At 44.9% G+C, this 20,676-nt stretch overlaps 3 protein-coding genes across 5 annotated transcripts in view; 2 read left to right on the top strand and 1 right to left on the bottom strand.

The window, feature by feature from the left end:
• LOC118393637 (USP6 N-terminal-like protein) overlaps nucleotides 1-5,052 on the top strand; it is a 32,016-nt gene extending 26,964 nt beyond the window's left edge. For all 3 annotated transcript variants that reach the window (XM_035786498.2, XM_035786499.2, XM_035786500.2), the window contains one exon: nucleotides 300-5,052. In XM_035786498.2, coding sequence (XP_035642391.1) covers nucleotides 300-1,072 — 773 coding nt within the window. In that variant the 3' untranslated portion in view covers nucleotides 1,073-5,052. The remainder of the gene's footprint in view (nucleotides 1-299) is intronic.
• The window catches only part of LOC127907315 (uncharacterized), a 340,804-nt gene that overhangs the window by 64,997 nt on the left and 255,131 nt on the right, over nucleotides 1-20,676 (bottom strand). The window lies entirely within an intron of this gene.
• LOC118393636 (ankyrin repeat and BTB/POZ domain-containing protein 2-like) overlaps nucleotides 5,536-20,676 on the top strand; it is a 31,244-nt gene continuing 16,103 nt past the window's right edge. The window contains exon 1 of the mRNA XM_052461930.1: nucleotides 5,536-6,816. Within this exon, the coding sequence (XP_052317890.1) occupies nucleotides 5,949-6,816 (868 nt within the window). The 5' untranslated portion in view covers nucleotides 5,536-5,948. The remainder of the gene's footprint in view (nucleotides 6,817-20,676) is intronic.

The raw sequence follows: 20,676 nt of genomic DNA, 5'->3' as shown, positions 1-20,676 counted from the left end.
GCTTAGCTGATTTATGTACTGTTTGACAAGGATAAGTCTGTAGAAAATGCAGAGACCTAACATCTCATGAGGGCTTTTCAATGAGCTCCCCCTTGTGGAGAGACATTAGGTCATATAATGACCATTTGATACTGGTTAGGTAGTTGTGGGGTATTTTTGAAAGAGTGTACCCATAATTACAATTTAATATTTAAAAATAAAACAGGTAAACACCTACTTAACAACTGAAACAGAACTGTAAAGCAAAGCATAGTTCCTATATTTACCTCAGTTTTAATGTTCCTGTGTTTTATTTCTAGCCAAGCCAGATGAGCTGCCACAGAAGGCCCTGGGTTTGGAGCTGCCTGTTCTGCTCACCCCTCTCAAGCCCCCCAGGGGAGTCTCCCCTGACCAGGGATCCAAACGACCAGGAGCAGGGGGTCTGGGTCTCCACATCATCACCTACCAGCCAGACATCATCTCACAAGACGACAGCCCTTCCAAGGAGGACAGGAAGGACAAGGAAGCTCTCAACATGGAGGAAGAGGATGAGGAGGAAGTATCTCTTCCATCTCCAGACCCCGTTCTCATCCACACCATCCAGGCTCAAGTTACCCCCGATGGGCCTCCCCAGGCTGGGGCTGGGCCACCACCTTATGAGCCACCAGGGGGTAATGAGCCCAATGTTATGGGACAACCTGCCATTCTTATGGTACTCCACAAAGAAAAAAATGTTGAGAGCTCCTCTGGTCCAGTGGCTTTACCAGAGACACAGGTCGTAGTTCAACAGGGTACAAACACACCTCCACAAAGCCCCATGGAGGAGTCGACCCTGACTGCCCCAGTTGCCCCTTCATCCCTTAGCCCTCCCCAGCCACCCTGCAGGGTCCCCCGGACTCAGTCAGCACCCTTAGCCCAGGCTTCCCAGCGGCCTACGGGCCTGGCCCAGAGTGAGAGCCGTTCAGTGGGGGAGAGGGCGGAGGATGTGTACCTGGCCAGGCTTCTGGAGCAGGCCATGGCTCTACCTAAACACAGGGCCCAGACAGGAGAAAAAGGAGAGCCAGGAGACCCAGAATGGCCAGTTCGATTCTAGAGCATTGCAATGCATTCTAAGTCACCCCCTGTTATCTACATGACTGACATTGCAGAAACATAGTGTTATGTTGTAGGAGAAGCTGCCATAGTGGAGTGCCAAGGACAGTGCCACATTCTCTCCCATCATAGTGAAAGCATTACAGCTTATTTCATTTTAGTAGTTTTGTAATATTCTAACAATGGACATTATGTTTGCTTAGAGAGCCTATGTAAAATATTTGTTAGTATAGTCTTATTTTAGTATAGTTTTATTTTTGTATGTGGACACCTGCTTGTCGAACATCTCATTCCAAAATCATGAGCATTAATATGGAGTTGGTCCCCCCTTCGCCTCCACTCTTCTGGGAAGGCTTTCCACTAGATGTTGGAACATTGCTGCGGAGACTTGCTTCCATTCAGCCATGAGCATTATTGAGGACGGGCACTAATATTTGGTGGTTAAGCCTGGCTCGCAGTCAACGTTCCAATTCATCCCAAAGGTGTTTGAGGTCAGGGCTCTGTGCAGGCCAGTCAAATTCTTCCACAACGATCTCGACAAACCATTTCTGTATGGATCTCGCTTTGCGCACGGGCATTGTGATGTTGAAACAGGAAAGGGCCTATCCCAAACTGTTGCCACAAAGATGGAAGCACATAATCGTCGAGAATGTCATTGTATGCTGTAGCGCTAAGGGGCATAGCCCGAACCATGAAAACCAGCCCCAGACCATTATTCCTCCTCCGTCAAACTTTACAGTTGGCACTATGCATTTTGGCAGGAAGCGTTCTCCTGGCATCCGCCAAAACCAGATGCGTCTGTCGGATTACCAAATGGTGAAGCGTGATTCATCACTCCACTGCTACAGAGTCCAACGGCGGTGAGTTTTACACCACTCCAACTGACGCTTGGCATTGCGCATGGTGATTTTAGGGTTGTGTGCCGATGCTGGGTCGTGGAAACCCATTTCATGAACTCACAACGAACAGTTCTTGTGCTGACGTTGCTTCCAGAGGCATTTTGGAACTCGGGAGTGAGTGTTGCAACCGAGGACAGACGCGCTACACACTTCAGCACTTGGCCGTCCTGTTCTGTGTGAATGTGTGGCCTACCACTTCGCAGCTGAGCCGTTGTTGTTCCTAGACGTTTCCACTTCACAATAACAGCACTTACAGTTGACCGGGACAGCTCTAGCAGGGCAGAAATTTGACAAACTGACTTGTTGGAAAGTTGGCATCCTATGACGGTGCCACGTTGAAAGTCACTGAGCTCTTCAATACGGGCCAGTCTACTGCCAATGTTTGTCTATGGAGATCGCATGGCTGTGTGCTCGAATTTATATACCCGTCAGCAACTGGTGTGTCTGAAATAGCCAAATCCACTAAGTTAAAGGGGTGTCCACATACTTTTGGCCATTTAGTGTAACTTCGTTTCTAGAGCAAAGGCTCAGTCTGAAATGACCTTTTAGATGGTGAGTTGTCCAAATCCGCGACAGGATAGTGTCCCATTCTAGCATTATTATACCAGGGGTTCAGAACTTCAGAAGGCAGCAAGGGGCCTCATCTCTTAGTCCATCATTTGAGGTCACTTGTGGCCAAATACCCAATATTTTAGGCAAAGGCCTAGTATAGATGGATTTTGTACTGGTCATCCACAAAAAAACGAAACAAGCATAGGTGAAGGCAATTGGTTCTACTGTACAGATGAAGTTGGAAGTTTACATACACTTAGGTTGGAGTCATTGAAACTCGTTTTTCAACCACCCCACAAATGTCTTGTTAACAAACTATAGTTTTGGCAAGTCGGTTAGGACATCTACTTTGTGCATGTAAACAATTGTTTACAGACAGATTATTTCAATTATAATTCACTGTATCACAATTCCAGTGGGTCAGAAGTTTACATACACTAAGTTGACTGTGCCTTTAAACAGCTTGGAAAATTCCAGAAAATTATGTCATGGCTTTAGAAGCTTCTGATAGGCTAATTGACAGGAGGTGTACCTGTGGATGTATTTCAAGGCCTACCTTCAAACTCAGTGCCTCTTTGCTTGACATCATGGGAAAATAAAAGTAAACTGCCAAGACCTCAGAAAAAATATTGTAGACCTCCACAAGTCTGGTTCATCCTTGGGATCAATTTCCCGCGTTCTGTCTCCTAGAGGTGAACATACTTTTGTGCGAAAAGTACAATCCCAGAACAACAGCAAAGGACCTTGTAAAGATGCTGGCAAAAACCGGTACAAAAGCATCTATATCAAAAGTCTGAAATCGACATAACCTGAAGCCACTGCTCCAAAACCGCCATAAAAAAGCCAGATTACGATTTGCAACTACACATGGGGACAAAGATCATACTTTTTGTAGAAATGGCCTCTGGTCTGATGAAACAAAAATAGAACTGTTTGGCCATAATGACCATCGTTATGTTTGGAGGAAAAGGGGGGATGCTTACAAGCTGGAGAACACCATCACAACCGTGAGGCACAGGGGTGACAGCATCATGTTGTGGGAGTGCTTTGCTGCAGGAGGGACTGGTGCACTTCACAAAATATATGGCAATATGAGGAAGGAAAATTACATGGATATATTGAAGCAACATCTCAAGACATCAGTCAGGAAGTTAAAGCTTGGTTGCAAGTGGGTCTTCCAAATGGACAAAACCCCAAGCATACATCCAAAGGTGTGGCAAAATGGCTTAAGGACTACAACGTCAAGGTATTGGAGTGGCCATCACAAAGCCCTGACCTCAATCCCATAAGACATTTGTGGGCAGAACTGAACAGGCATGAGTGAGCAAGGAGGCCTACAAACCTGACTGTTACACCAGCTCTGTCAAGAGGAATGGGCCAACATTCACCCAACTTGTTGTGGGAAGTTTGTGGAAGGCTACCATAAACGTTTGACCCAAGTTAATAAACAATTTAAAGGCAATGCTACCAAATACTATTTGAGTGTATGTAGATTTCTGACCCACTGGGAATGTGATGAAAGAAATAAAAGCTGAAATAAATAATTCTCTCCACTATTATTCTGACATTTCACATTCTTAAAATAAAGTGGTGATCCTAACTGACCTAAGACAGGGAATTTTTACATTTCAGGAATTGTGAAAAACTGAGTTTAAATGTATTTGGCTAAGGTGTATGTAAACTTCCAACTTCAACTGTATGTGACGTTGGGCTTAGATTTGTCATCTAGCAAGAATAATTCATATTTAAATCTCATTTTCTATACTTGGAATGTTTAAGCTTAAAATGAAAACATATTTTCTGTTATCATTGATCTAGCAAAAATGTATTTTCAGATTATTGGATCTTTGCTGTAATGTATTATAAAGCTTATTGGTCATTTGTATTTGTAAGAAAAGCAATGTGTAGATATTTTGTAGTCATTGTGTTGTAGAATAAACACACTGAAGTTCTAAATACTGACTGTAGAGATTCTGTAGTAGCAAATAGCCTAATTATGATGTTGAAGTAGCCCTTAACATTTTTTCCAAATGGTTCGTGGTATATTGTACTTTAGCGCCACGTGATTTACTTACTTTGCTGACATCTAGTGGACATTTTGCGTATCGTGTTTCATTTGTCCACTGGCAGATGTTGGTTGGTTAAATGAATACAAAGTTTACTTAGGTTCCCTCAATTCATCACAAGCTAAACTGTTATAATCATCACTCATAAACTTGTTGTTAGAAGCCCATTATTTATTTACCTTTAAAGAAATTGAAAGGTTATTTATAGACTAAGCTGTCTAGGTCTACAGCAATTTCAACGGTAATGTTTTGCACTTTGCTATTTATCCACAGGAAAACAGGCTAAGGAAGAAAGGTTTTTGTGTGAATTCTACATTCATGTTTGTACATTGATATGCCTTAGTTGTAAGGTTGTTGACAGTCAAAGCAAAACAGAGGTGGTTATGATTCGTGTGTAATCTATGCAATGAACCCCTGAGACAGTTCAATAATGATTTGTCAAATACATGTTTTCTACATTTTGATTGTGTCTTTCTTTCTTTGTCGAGATCCAAAATGTTACATCTGTGTTTGAGTATTATTTTCAAATCAACCTACATGAGAAAGTATTCTGGAGTATTTTATATTACAGTGGTTCCCAAAATTTTTTCAGTTACTGTACCACCAATTGAATTTAGCTCTGCCCGGAAAAGCCCTGAAGTACCCCCTCATGTGCATTTTAGCAGGAAGTCTATGGTCTCATGAGTCTTCTCAAGTATTCCAATGTGGATTTAGGGGTCCTAGTACCCCTGGTTGAGAACCTCTTTTTTTTAGTAGAAGAGAATTAACACATATTTTAAGACTAGTTTTCTCTGGTCAGGACTCTGGGCCCTACTGAAATACCTTGTTCTTGGCTATAACTAGGGTCTAGGGTTTTTCCTGGTCAGGACAGGTCAACTGATCAGGAAAAACTCAGTTCCCTAAGAATTAGTGCACTGTTTCATCATTTCCACACGATGGCGTTGTAGATCTGTATGCTGTTATTGTAACAGGATACCACTACTGGTTTGCATAGGTTTCATTTATCTGATTGGTTCTGACCTAAATTGGTTCAAAGGGCTCTCAAAGCCGATTGGCGCGCGCAAAGGGTAACTCTCATTGGTCTCACTCCTCTAACGTTTAATGGTAACATTTAACAGAGCCAGCAGAGCAGTGCATGTGCCTGTGGAGCTGCGACTGGCAGCAGGCGAGACTGCGTCCATGGACAAACATCGAAAGTACTAGAGAAGTGATTGAATAGACTTATCTACAGTCATTTAACTACCTTAATCCATATATCTATACTTGGAGAGGAAACGTTCACGGGGTGTATTTCTTCCAGTGCGTAAAAGTGACCTTCGGATCTCTCAGAACAGAAGCACGTCTCAAGAAAGCGACAATAATGTCAGGCACCTTCAGTCCCAAGATGACAAAAACCCTGGAAGATCTGAGTCTGGACTCGGGCTACGGAGCTGGGGACTCCTGCAAGTCCCTCAGCCTCTCCTCGTCCAGGTCCCGGCACTCCCACACCCACCCACACCGGGGGACCTGGTGGAACCAGATCAGCTCTCTGAGCAGTAGGAACGCCAGCTGGGACACAGTCAACACGGTGCTGCCTGAGGATCCAGAGGACATACTCTCCAAGTGTCCTCGTCTGCCGACGCTGGAAGAGGTCCCCTGGACCGACCAGGAGATTGCTGAAGTCCTGCGTAAAGTAGCAGGTGAGGAGATGGCTTTCTCCGGTGACGCAGTCAGCCGTCTCTCGCTGCTCTTGCAGAGGGCTCTGGTTCGGATCTCCCGGGAGGCTCAGAGACTGAGTGAGCTGCACCGGCGATGCACGCGCTTCGAGGTGCAGAGCGCCATTCGGCTGGTGCTGAGCTGGGGGCTGGCTGAGCGGTGCGTGGCTGGCACGGTGAGGGCCATTTCTCTCTACAGCATGAGCTCGGGCGAGACACTGCGTCAACGGGGCAAGTCCTCGCGCTGCGGGCTCAGCCTCCCGGTGGGACGGTTCTACAGGTGGATGGTGGATACGCGTGTGTCAGTGCGCGTGCATGAGCACGCAGCCATTTGCCTGGCCGCGTGCGTGGAGAGCCTTGTGGAGGAAGTGGTCGTGCGGGTGTTGATGATGGCAGAGGAGCGGGAGAGAGAGCGCAGGGGCACCTGTTGCCTGGTAAATATTGAGGTCCTGGACGGGGTCGTTAATGACGACGCGGAGCTGTGGGGAGTGATGCAGAACTACGAGCATCTGATATGCGGGAAAAATGCCAATGGTAAATGTGTGTGTGCGTGTGCGTGTATGCGTGCGCCCCAACCCTGATGACAATATGTGAATCAATTATCACTTTCCCTCTGTCCATGCACTAAATACACACACCCCTTTCCAAGCATGATTTCCTTCTCCTATGACTGCGCACAATGGAATGGTTCTTCAGTGAACATGCATTCTGATAATTCTCTCTGGCAGCTTTTGGAAGTCTAGCAGAATTTTTTTTTGTAACCTCAGGGATTTAAAGGAACAAAACAAAAGTCCACTCAGGCAGAATATTCGAGGGAGAGAGAGCGAGAGGCCCTTCTAAAAAACTGACCCCACATATGAGAAACATGCATGTGTGTGTTGTCAGTAGCAGTGCTTGGGTAAAATCACGGAGGAAGCCAAGCTAGGAAAGATAAGCCACTCTACAATCTATGTGTTGTGATAATTGCAATGTTTGCTCTGTAACCTGTTAGTTCATATGCCTTGCGACTGTTATATAGAGGCCTAATGCCGAGACAGTAAGAAGACAACCACACCTTTGTTTCATCACAAAACTGGAGAGCATATTGCATGTAACAAACAGTTATGGTGGTAAAGTACGCAAATGGCTAACTTGAGAAAATATAAAGATACCTTAATAGAAAATGTCTTTAAAAAAAAGTGCGTCGCCCAGTAAAATACTACTTGAGTAAAAGTCTAAAAAGGTTTGGTTTTAAATATACTTCAGTATCAAAAGTAAATGTAATTGCTAAAATATACTTAAGTATAAAAAGTACAATTATAAATAATTTCAAAATCCTTATATCTAAGCAAACCAGTCGGCCCAATTATTATTATTTTTTTTTATTTACGCATTGCCAGGGCCACACTCCAATGCTCAGACATCATTTACAAAAGAAGCATGTGTGTTTAGTGAGTCAGCCAGATCAGAGGCAGTAGGGATGACCAGGGATGTTCTCTTTATGAGTGTTTGAATTGGACCCTTTTCCTGTCCTGCTAAGCATTCAAAATGTAGCCAATACTTTTGGGGGACAGGGAAAATGTATGATTTTTTAAAAGAATGTAGTGAAGTAAAAGCTGTGAAAAATATAAATATGAATAGTAAAGTACAGATACTCGAAAAACTACTAAATCATTTTTACTTAAGTACTTTATGCCACTGGTTACATAACCTACATCATGGTCAATGAAGTTAATATTTCCATCATTTTCGAACCACTAAACAACTATTGATTTAGAACACTATACCATCAGTCGCAAAGAAAACAGGAGCTGCCTCCACTATTCCAGGACCATTTCAACTTCAACATCATTAAATCACCTATGCTTAGTCTAAAAGATTCCAAAAACAATTTAGTCCAATCAACATAAGCTAAATAGGTGGCTATCCACTTCTGTGTGTGTGTGTGTGTGTGTGTGTGTGTGTGTGTGTGTGTGTGTGTGTGTGTGTGTGTGTGTGTGTGTGTGTGTGTGTGTGTGTGTGTGTGTGTGTGTGTGTGTGTGTGTGTGTGTGTGTGTGTGTGTGTGTGCGTGCGTGTGTGTGAAAACAGAGGCACAGTCACCTTTCTGTGACACACAACATGTCCTTTCTGTGGCAGGGCATAATGCCATGACTGTTTGGTCAGACTAAAACAGCAGTATGGATAGAGGGGAGACATAGGGACCAATCCTACCCTGAGGTACACATATGCTACCCAAAATTTACTGAAACCCCCTTTTGACACAAGCGCATGATTTACCAGATGTCCTGCACATTTCTTAAAATGTGAAAAAGTAGAAAAAACATGTTGACTTACCCTACTTGTAGAGAAACGCCAATGCCATCCTCCTCTCTTTCATGATGCCGAAACCGTCATACAGTGCACGCTTTTAGTTTTTGTTGTTCTGGGATACCTGGCTAAAATGCATGCTTGCTAGCACTAACTTCCTTTCATTCATGGGCAGCGATTAGCCAGCTTGTTAAAACCAGAAGTCCAAATCCCTATCTCCATCCATGGCTTATTTAGGAAAGGTCCAAATTTAGCTAGCAAGACCTGAGGACAACAACACAACGAGATGGAGCATTTTCTTTATTTTTTCTGTCAATTACCTTTGGCTTGATGTGATGCGATGTGACTGGTGTGAAGCCAAATCCAAAATGGCTTCCCTTTGACACTTTTTTTATGCATCAAGACAATTCAAAGTTGAGCTCACTTAGTTTAGCTCAACGCTGATTGGCTATTATTGTATACTTTTTATCAAGGGAGGCCAAATGCTCGCTGGCTTCCCTTGCATTCAATGCTACGGGCAGCAACAATATCGTACTCTTTTTGATCAGACAGCATCAGATAGATGCTGTCTGGTCAATGATGACTCTCTGAGGCTATTACAGATCCCATGCCACTTATCGGAAGAGTAGGGGTGTCAACCCCGGTGTCCTGGCTAAATTCCCAATCTGGCCCTCAAACCATCAAGATCTCATAATAATCCCCAGTTTACAATTGGCTTATTCCTCCCCCTCCTCTCCCCTGTAACTATTCCCCAGGTCGTTGCTGCGAATGAGAACGTGTTCTCAGTCAACTTACCTGGTATAATAACGGATACATTTTGTACATTTTTATTAAAAAGATGGGCAACACATACAGAGACAGAGGGGCGCTGTTCTGCTCGCTCAGATGCCTTCTCCATTGAGATACATTCAGCCTCTGGCGAACTGAAGGAAAATGACGGTACATTTTTTGGGGGGAAGCCCGGCTTCCTTTGGCATCCATGAATACATGCCACTGTGTGTTGTGTGTATGTTGATCCGAGCGCAAAGATTGATATTTCATTAGCCGCAGTGATTAGGGTGTGCTTGTGTCCACAGAAAGACATTTGTAGACTCATTCTATAGAGAGAGAGAGTGAGTGAGAGAGAGAGAGAGAATTGTGTTCTGGTTTTGGGGTTGACTAATGACGTTGAGATGATCTAAATGTCACCCCTGTTCCCTCTCTTTGTATGTCCTTGAAGTCCCAGAGCAGGCTAAATGCCCTAACTGTTACAAATGGACTCCGTGGAAAAGCAATCACAGTGATAAGTGGTGAGGTCACTGGTTTCCTAGGTCCTCTAGTACCCAGAACCATCGACCTACGCTATGCCACAAGTATGTCAAGGTTAAGGGGAAAGCCCCACAGAGCCCGGCAGACAGGAAACAGTCATTAGGTGTAATATTGTAATGGAGGACTGGAAGTGGGAGATCTCCTAGGGTGCTGTGGTTAAGCCACAGTGTGTGTGTGTGTGTGTGTGTGTGTGTGTGTGTGTGTGTGTGTGTGTGTGTGTGTGTGTGTGTGTGTGTGTGTGTGTGTGTGTGTGTGTGTGTGTGTGTGTGTGTGTGTGTGTGTGTGTGTGCATGTGTGTGTGGCGGACTGAGAAACGAGCAGTTAAAGGAAGGAGCCATGGTTCACATCACCAGTCAGAACCCTAATTGGAGGCCAGTTAGGGGGTCCTGTTTTCCGAAACCAATCGCACACACAGAATAGTCTCTTTTGTTTGTTCGGATAGAAATGTGGCTTTCCCATTTATACCATTGTATGTTATTGCACGGTACTCAATTACAGTGTTATTACTGTTGATATGTGTTCTACCTTTATCTGTACCTTCATCTGTACACAGTAGCCTCAGCTCACCCATCTTCCCATAGTGTGTTCTAATCAGAGGCGCAACTTTGCTTTTAAAAGTGGAGGGGACATAACCTGGCGGGGGGGTCTGGGGTCATCCCTCAGAATTTTTTTGGCATAGTAAGCTCATTTTCTGCATTTCTACACAATCTAATATGACCATTTTGGGGTCACTTTGATTCTTTCTTAAACACTTTTTTATGCTACCATGGTTATGGATAATCCTGAATTAATTGTGAAAATGATGAGTGAGCAAGTTATGGACGCACAAATATCATGCCCTCCAAAAAATGCTAACCTGTTATTGTAATGGTGAGAGGTTAACATGTCTTGGGGGTATGATATTTGTGCTTCTGTACCTTTCTCACATTCATTCAGGATTATCCTTAATCATGGTAGCATCCACATGAAGTGTTTAGAAACATATTATATTCTTATTTACAATAAAAGTGACTCCAAAATGCATTTATATTGGTCACAAAATAATCTGAAACACAACCAAAACAAACAGCAGAGTCACAAGCTTGATGTACACGTTGCTTGATATGAATGTGGGACCAAATACTTAACTTTTTACTACTTAAAAACATACAAGTGAATTTGTCACAATACTTTTGCTTCCCTAAACCGGGGGGGGGGCTATGTACAAAAATAGGAAGAAGGGAGAATCTGTAGCCATGCGGAAAAAGAACACACTCTTTGCCAGTATTCAGCCAGCCTTCACAAGAGCGTAACATATTGAAATATGTCCCTTTTTGTGTTTTACACTTCCAGGGGAGGAATTATTTCTGAGTGCATGATTCAGTTTCACTGGCATATAGTATGTTCTATGGATGGCCTTAAACTGCAGCAATTTCTGTCTGAGATTATATGAACATGACTGGGCATTCTAACATATCTGTATACATTCATCACCATCATCAGGAGTCTCTCCCAGGTCTTCCTCACATTTTTGTTTTACATATTTTGTGTCATCAAGAAAAGCCACTATCAACTGCTAATACAGTTTAGAGGTCAACTTTAGAGGTTTGTCAGACTGCCTTAAAATAGTTCAAATCTTTGAAGCATCTGGCTTGTCCACTGTTTGCTACACAGAGTGAATAAAGTGTTGCATCTGCCAAAGTTCTCTTCAACCGCCTGTCACCATTTGATACTGCTCAGATGACACCTGACAAAGAAGTACCTTGGTGTACATTTATACATTATATTATCCAATAATAAAGTCAATAGAACCCAACCAAGCTGCACTGCTTCTTGACACAATACCCACTTAACCCGGAAGCCAGACGCACCAATGTGTCGGAGGAAACACCGTACACCTGGCGACCGTGTCAGCGTGCACTGCGCCCGGCCCACAACAGAAGTCGCTAGTGCGCGATGGGACAAGGACATCCCTGCCGGCCAAACCCTCCCCTAACCCGGACGACACTGGGCCAATTGTGAGCCGCCCCATGGGTCTCCCAGTCGCGGCCGGCTGTGACAGAGCCTGGATGAGCGATGAGATAAGACTGTAACTACCAATTGGATACCACAAAATTCGTCCCCATCCCCAGTGAAAGTTGCACCCCTGGTCCTAATGGAATTCATTAGACAAAGGGTGGGTCTAATCCTGAATGCTGATTGGTTAAAAGTGCATTCCAGCCGGAATGATCATTATTTCGACTTCCATGTCAACACAATTGCTCCTGTACATCCTCAAATAATCATGTAAGTAACATCAACAACTAATAGCAAAGTTTTCACTTTGACATTTACTTAATTATAGATGTTAAACCAATGTTATATATTATTACACATTCATGTGTGAATTTTAACACAATTTTGAGTCAAATTAATGTGACACTACCTGTAGAGTAACTTTAACACTATGTAGACTTGGACCAAATGTTATCTGAAACAGTGTTCCATTCAACTCTATAGGTGTTAACTTAACACTTTTATTTTTACTGTGTGGTACTGTCTGGAGTACCCCTGAAGTACCCCCTCATGTGCATTTTTACCAGGAAGCCTATGGTCTCATGAGTCTTCTTAAGTACCCCCTGTGGATAGGTACCCCCAGGGGTCCTACCCCTGGTTAGGAACCACTGCTCTAAACACTACATACACGGCTAGAGGCCAGCATTCCGCTCTTATACTGGGACATGGGTTTATGGCTCTCTGGGTTATGCTAACGCTTAAAGGAACTGTTAATAAAGCACACACTAGGTGTTGATTATTGCATTTATGGGGGAAAGAGTCAGGTTTAATGTTCCTGTGAAGCTGACATTGGTAGATTGGCAGGTGCTGTTGCTACAGTCATGAACAGGTCTAGGAGAGGATGGAAGGAACTGGAAATCTAGTATTCTCTCTGTCTCTCTCTCTCTCTCTCTCTCACTCTGTCTCTATCCCTCCCCCTTCACATTCCTTTCTCCGAGTGCCCCTCTCAATTTGAGGTACATCTGACCTGCACTCAATATGATCAAATGACCATGACAAATGATAGTACCTAACCCATAAACTTTGTGACAGTAAATCCAACATAATCGATTCTCACTGTGAAACCAGATAAGGTGCTTCCTCTCACGAGAGGATCTGTTCTCAGCATTCTCTCTTCTCTGCGCTGTCCACACACACAGCTTGGTATCTCATCATCATCCTCCTCCTCTCAGATCTCTATAACAGCAGGCTCATACTGCCTCTGCACCATAACATCTCTAGATGTATCATCTTGTATGCCTCGTTGTCTTCCAGAGTAGCGGTTATCCCTTTATAGTTTTTACTACTCTGGTTGAAAAGGGTCATGGTTTGTGTTAACTGGGAAGCTATATCATTTAGTCCTTTAAGTTGGACGAGTCCACAGTGTGAAGTGTGTTTCACACACAATCTCGGTTTTGGGCGGGGAAAATGTTGTTTTTGACTAATCCGGAAAACAGTTTAACTTCCTAGTTATATCACGTTTTAGGGAAGACCCAGATGCAGACAGTGTTGAAGTAACACAAGTGTATTACTAGAATAGGGGGCAGGCAAAACGACAGGCCAAGGGCAGGCGGAGGTCGGTAGTCCAGATCAGAGTCCAAAAGGTACAGCACGGCAGGCAGTCTCAGGGTCTAGACAGGCAGAGGTCAATAATCCAGTGTGACGTGATAAGGTACAGAACGGCAGGCAGGCTCAGGGTCAGGGCAGGCAGAACCGGGAAAACTAGAAAACAGGAACTAGAAACAGACAAGAGCCAGGAAAAAAACCCTGATAGGGTTGACGAACAGAACATACTGGCAACAGACAAACAGAGAACACAGGTATAAATACACTCAGGATAATGGGGAAGATGGGCAACACCTGGAGGGGGATGGAGACCATCACAAACGCTGCACATCACGCACATGCTTCCCTATTCCCCAGCTGATTGCCAGGCACGAGGTGGGAAGGATGGTCTCTGGTTTCGAGGTTATAGCCGTGGGGCTATAGCGGCTTGACAGCGCAACCAGCTTGACATTCTTGGATCCCGGTCGGTATGAGAGGGAGAAGTTGAACCGGGCGAAAATCAGGGCCCACCCAGCTTTCCTGGATTTGAGAAGCTTGGCGGTGCAGAGATATTCCAGGTTTTTGTGGTCAGTCCACACAATGAGCGGATGTTCCGCCCCCTCCAGCCAGTGCCTCCGCTCCTCCAAAGCCATCTTCACCGCGTGAAGCTTGCGATTCCACACATTGTAGTTCCTCTCTGTGGCGTTGAGGCGATGGGAGAAGAAGGCACAGGGATGTAACTTGAGGTCCAGGGTAGAACGCTGGGTCAGGACAGCCCCCACTCCGACATCCAAAGCATCGGCCGCCACCACGAACTGGTGGGACGGGTCAGGATGAACCAAGATGGGATCTGTGGTGAAACAGTGTTTGAGATCCCGGAATGCCCGGTCAGCAGCTAGGGACCACGTGAACAGAACCTTGCGAGGGGTGAGTGCAGACAGACGGGAAGCCAAGGTGCAGTAACTCCGGATAAAGCGACGAGAAAAGTTGGCGAATCCCAGGAAACGTTTCAGCTGCACCCTGGACATAGGCTGGGGCCAATCCACCACCGCCCTCACCTTCCCTGGATCCATCTGTACACTCCCTGCAGCGATGATGTAACCCAGGAAGGGGATGGTGGAGCACTGGAATTCGCACGTCTCTGCTTTCATAAAAAGCTGGTTCTCCAGGAGGTGTTGGAGAACCTGTCAGGAACATGTGCTCTTGGGCGGAGCAGGAGAAGCCGAGGGTTTCGTCGAGGTATACGAAGACGAACCTGGTTCAACATGTCATGGAGAACATCATTAACCAGAGCCTGGAACACAGATGGCATGACCAGGTCCACGTAGTGACCGCTGGCCGTGTTGAAGGCAGTCTTCCACTTGTCCCCTTCCCGTATCGGCACCAGGTGGTAGGCGTTCCATTGGCCCAGCTTGGAGAACACGGTGGCCACCTGGACCGGCTCGAAGGCAGAGGTGATGAGTGGACGTGGGTAGCGGTTCTTCACTGTGATGTCTTTGAGGCCCCAGTAGATGCACGGTCACAGGGTTTTGTCCTTCTTCTCCACAAAGAAGAACATTTACATTTTACATTTAAGTCATTTAGCAGACGCTCTTATCCAGAGCGACTTACAAATTGGTGCATACACCTTATGACATCCAGTGGAACAGCCACTTACAATAGTGCATCTAAATCTTTTAGGGGGGTGAGAAGGATTACTTACCCTATCCTAGGTATTCCTTGAAGAGGTGGGGTTTCAGGTGTCTCCGGAAGGTGGTGATTGACTCCGCTGTCCTGGCGTCGTGAGGGAGTTTGTTCCACCATTGGGGGCCAGAGCAGCGAACAGTTTTGACTGGGCTGAGCGGGAACTGTACTTCCTCAGTGGTAGGGAGGCGAGCAGGCCAGAGGTGGATGAACGCAGTGCCCTTGTTTGGGTGTAGGGCCTGATCAGAGCCTGGAGGTACTGAGGTGCCGTTCCCCTCACAGCTCCGTAGGCAAGCACCATGGTCTTGTAGCGGATGCGAGCTTCAACTGGAAGCCAGTGGAGAGAGCGGAGGAGCGGGGTGACGTGAGAGAACTTGGGAAGGTTGAACACCAGACGGGCTGAGGCGTTCTGGATGAGTTGTAGGGGTTTAATGGCACAGGCAGGGAGCCCAGCCAACAGCTAGTTGCAGTAATCAAGACGGGAGATGACAAGTGCCTGGATTAGGACCTGCGCCTCTTCCTGTGTGAGGCAGGGTCGTACTCTGCGGATGTTGTAGAGCATGAACCTACAGGAGAACCCTGGGTATGCGGGGGAGGCAGAAGAATGGATGAACCCTGCAGCTAGGCAGTCGTCAATGTAGGTCTCCATAGCCTTCGTCTCCGGACCCGACAGAGAGTACAGTCGTCCCCGGGAGGAGTGGTGTCTGGGAGAAGGTCAATCCCACAGTCATAGGTTCAGTAGGGCGGAAGCGAAGTGGCCTGGGCCTTACTGAACACCTCCCGGAAGAACTGGCTCTCCGCGGGAATAGTGGAGATGTCCGGGACAACTTCCCAGCTCCCAGGAAGACTACCTGGGCAGGCTGCACTGACTTCAGTCAATGAGCATGGCAGAACGGTCTCCAGCCCATGATGGCATCATAAGACCAGTCAATAAGGGGATTGTGTCACTGGAGCCAAGAGAAACCAAATACCATGGGAACCTGATGAGTCTTAATGACCAGGGATTTGATCGTCTCTCTGTGGTTCCATGTCACACGGAGGTAAATGGGGGTGGTATTGTGGGTGACCCGGCATATAGAGCACATGTCCAGGGCTCTAACGTCCATGGGAATGGAGAGGGGCTGAGTGGGGATACCCAGCTCGGACGCCAGGGTAGCATCCATAAAGCTCTCATCGGCCCCAAAGTCAATGAGTACCCGGAGAGATTTCAAATGGTTCCCCAACAGCAAAATTGCATGAAAATGGGTGCGAGTAAGGTGAGAGGAAAAGTTCTCCGTATGGCCCACCAGAGTACTGGCTCCTACCGGTGAGCCTGGTCTTTTAGTGGACAGTTGGAGACGAAATTACCAGTAGACCCTCAATATAGGAAACTCTTAGTGTGAAGCCTGTATATCCGTTCGGCTGGAGACAGACTAGCTCTGCCTAGTTGCATTGGCTCGGGAAGAGGTGAATAGGCAGACTTCGGAGACTCTCAAGGGAACTCAGGTAGCCTTGTATTCTCACGGCAACAGAGCTGTCGTGGACTTCCGGGATGCCTCGGAGACGAGGTGGAATCCTTGGGCGGGCAAGTGAAAAGTAATCTTCTTCCTTCGTTCCCGTAGTCGCCCATCGATCCAAATGGTCAAGGCAAGCTCGTCCTTTAACCTCTCTGAACCACCCATACTGGATAATTGTCATCAGCAACGCTGAATAGCATAGCGCCACAGTCAAATAATATTACTAGAAAATATTCATATTCATGAAATCACAAGTGCAATATTGCAAAACACATCTTAGCCTTTTGTTAATCCACCTGTCGTCTCAGATTTACAAATTATGCTTTACAGCGAAAGCAATATAAGTGTTTGTGTAAGTTTATCGATCGCTCGACAAAACAATAAGTACACTTAGCATCAGGTAACTTGGTCACCAAAATCAGAAAAGCAATCAAATGAATAGTTTACCTTTGATGATCTTCGGATGTTTTCACTCACGAGACTCCCAGTTAGACAACAAATGTTCCTTTTGTTCCATAAAGATATTTTTTATATCCAAATACCTCCGTTAGTTTGGTGCGTTATGCCCAGGAATCTACCGGAAAGAGCGGTCATGACAACGCAGACAAAAATTCCAAATTATATCCATAATGTCCACAGAAACATGTCAGACGTTTTTTATAATCAATCCTCAGGGTGTTTTTCAAATATCTATTCGATAATATATCAAACGGGACAGTTGGCTTTTCACTAGGTCCGGGAGTAACAATGGCCGCCTTTCTCTTTTGCTCACAATTCACTCTGAGAGCCCCCACCTATCCACTTACGCAATGTGGTCGTTCACGCTCATTCTTCAAAATAAAAGCCTGAAACTATGTCTGAAGACTGGTCACAGGAATCTGGTTGATATCCCTTTAAATGGAGCAATGGGAGGCTATGGAACATGTAGTTTTCAAAATAGAAGCCACTTCCTGGTTTGATTTTTCTCAGGGTTTCGCCTGTAATATCAGTTCTGTTATACACACAGACAATATTTTGACCGTTTTGGAAACTTTAGAGTTTTTTCTATCCTGATCTGTCAATTATATGCATATTCTAGCATCTGGTCCTGAGAGATAGGCCGTTTACTTTGGGAATGTTATTTTTCCAAACATAAAAATAGTGCCCCCTAGCTTCAAGAGGTTTTAATTCCCCCGATACTCCGTGCAATGATATGTCGGACAGCGATTCCGGGTTCCAGGCATTCTCAGCTGCCACGGTGGGCAACCAGGAATTTCCATGCACCTGTAGGCAGCAACCTCAGATCACATTTAACACTACTGTTATATGATTGATTACAAGCCCATCATAGTGCCTAGTGTCTGTGACACGATTGAAACACCCTTACTGTGCTTTTGTAAGGCAAATGATCCTAACGACCATAGATGTCAGATGTCAACACCAAGACAGGACATGCAGACTGACCCCTGAGCCCTGTGTCCATATCCAACAGGTTCCTTCCACTCTAACCAGCATTCTAATGCTCTCTCACTCTCTCCCTTTAAGCCCTCTCTGCCTTTCGCTGCCTTTGTCTCTTATTATACACTCGTACTTTTTAAATATTAAAGAATTAAAGGTTATTTTACCATTACTGCATAACCCCTTTGAGCTAATGCACTTTAAGAAATGTGCAGGACATCTGGTAAATCATGCGCTTGTGTCAAAAGGGGGTTTCAGTAAATTTTGGGTAGCATATGTGTAACTCAGGGTAGGATTGGTCTCTATGTCTCCCCTCTATCCATACTGCTGTTTTAGTCTGACCAAACAGTCATGGCATTATGCCCTGCCACAGAAAGGACATGTTGTGTGTCACAGAAAGGTGACTGTGCCTCTGTTTTCACACACACGTACGCACGCACGCACGCACGCACGCACGCACGCACGCACGCACACACACACACACACACACACACACACACACACACACACACACACACACACACACACACACACACACACACATAGGAGGAGGGAGGTAAAGGAAATAACGTAATCACACATGATTAGGGAGGTAAGCATGGCTTGTGTTCACACACACAGTAGCCGTAGCCTTGGGGAGTTAGCAAGCACAGGTAGGGTTTGGAAAACACTCAGTTGTGCTTTGTACCCCCTGAAGACTGGTCTCTTGTTGTGAATGAATGGGCTATATGAACAAATACTTGTTCAGATGGCAGACATGACTTTTTTCCCCTAACAAAGTAGCTAGGGTTAATCAATGTAAGTTATCCTAAAGGATTATATTTCATTATGCTTCGACAACCAAGAAAATATTTATTTCAAACCAAGATAAGTATTTTTTAGAACACCTAGACTAAGTCGGTTGGATTGAGACCCACTTGGGAGTTACAGACCGTTTCTCTTTGGTTGTGGCTTAAGCTTAGTTTGTGATTTGTGTGGTGTGATTTACAATTGCTACCAATAGTCCCGTTATAAATATTGGATTTCTTTCGTCCAAATGAAAGCTTCCAGTTGTGTTCGATAAAAGTTACAAAGTAACTCCTATCTACTTGAAAAGTTCTCTCACACACTTAACATACACAATACACACAAAAGTATACACACACAAAAGTATACACACATGTCTCAGAGCAGACTTATTGCTGGTGGTGAGTCTGAGGCTGTGTGTAGAGTCACTGATTATACATGATTCGTTTTGAGGGTTGCCAGTGTGGGGACCGTGGTGTGAGGGAAGATAGCTGGGGTGTGACTGTGTAATGGTGTGTGTGACTGTGTGTCTGTCTATGTGTATGGCTTATCCACTTAGTATGGGGCGGAGTGTGGACAGTGGTTGAGGGTTCAGTTCATCAAGATCACTCTGAATGCTCTCCAAAGGTGCATCCCAAATGGCCCCTTATTCACTTTATAGTGCACAACTTTTGTCTAGGGCCCATAGCGCTCTGGTCAAATGTAGTACACTTTATAGAGAATAGGGTGGCATTAGTCATTCAACATCAATACGTCATACACAGCCCTCTCCCACACTCATATAAATAGCTGAGTAAGACTAGTGGCTTGGGGGAGGGAACTTTGCATACTAAGCCTGTAGAGAGCAGAGCTATCGTAGCTTGGCTTTTGGCTTTTGGTGCCTTTTCCATTGTGTAAAATACAAGAGTGTCAGCAAATACCCATCTCACACATTGTGTGGGAGTATGTGTGTTTGTGCGTGTGCGCATGCATGTTTTATATTTGTGTTTCTAGGAAAACTCCCTGTAAGGGGCGATTCTATTTGGGAGTGGGTGTGTGTCATATACTGTCCAGATTGCTGACTTTGTGGCTTGTAGGGCTGTAATTCTCTGTGGGAGAAAGCAATAGATTAGTTAAAACCCCGTTTGGTCAGGGCAGTAAATGGTTGAACGTTCCATTACTACTCTGTTACTACACTCTTAGAATAAATGGGTTCCAAAAGAGTTCTTTGGCTGGCCCCATAGGATAACCTTTTTTTTGGATCTAGGGAGAACCTTTTTTTTCCCTAAGAGTGCAGACTACAGATGAGAATCCGATTTTATTTGGGGTATGGTTAAGATGTGATCACATGCGTCAAGGCATTACCTGTCTCATTTCCTGAAGGTTTAAATGAAAGGCTAAATTCTAATTGTAAAGGTGGGAGTATATATACATATCTCTCTCTCTCTCTCTCTATATATATATATATATATATATATATATATATATATATATAGAGAGAGAGAGAGAGAGAGAGAGAGAGAGAGAGAGAGAGAGAGAGAGAGAGAGAGAGAAAGAGAAAGAGGGGGATATTAAGAGCTCATAAAAGAGGACAGTGAGAGGTGCTATGTAACTAAACATTTACCCTCACCCCATGTCTCCTCAGTCTTTTCTCTCTCAGAGTTAATCTTAGTTCATAAACAAACTAAATCCGATATGATCCCCTCATTCTTCTCCCTGGTTACATAACTGTCCTGGTAACTAGTAGTGCATTCAACCTTCACCTCCAAAGTAAACGTTTTATATAGTCCGTCTGTGGTCCTGGTTGTTTCTGTGCAGATGCCGAGCCATGGTGGCAGACACTGACAGCGTTAGTGTGAG

This window comes from Oncorhynchus keta, chromosome 14 (genome assembly GCF_023373465.1).
Source record: "Oncorhynchus keta strain PuntledgeMale-10-30-2019 chromosome 14, Oket_V2, whole genome shotgun sequence".
Classification (NCBI taxonomy): domain Eukaryota; kingdom Metazoa; phylum Chordata; class Actinopteri; order Salmoniformes; family Salmonidae; genus Oncorhynchus; species Oncorhynchus keta.
The sequence above is the reverse complement of the archived record's forward strand: the minus strand, read 5'-3'. Positions and strand labels throughout refer to the sequence as shown.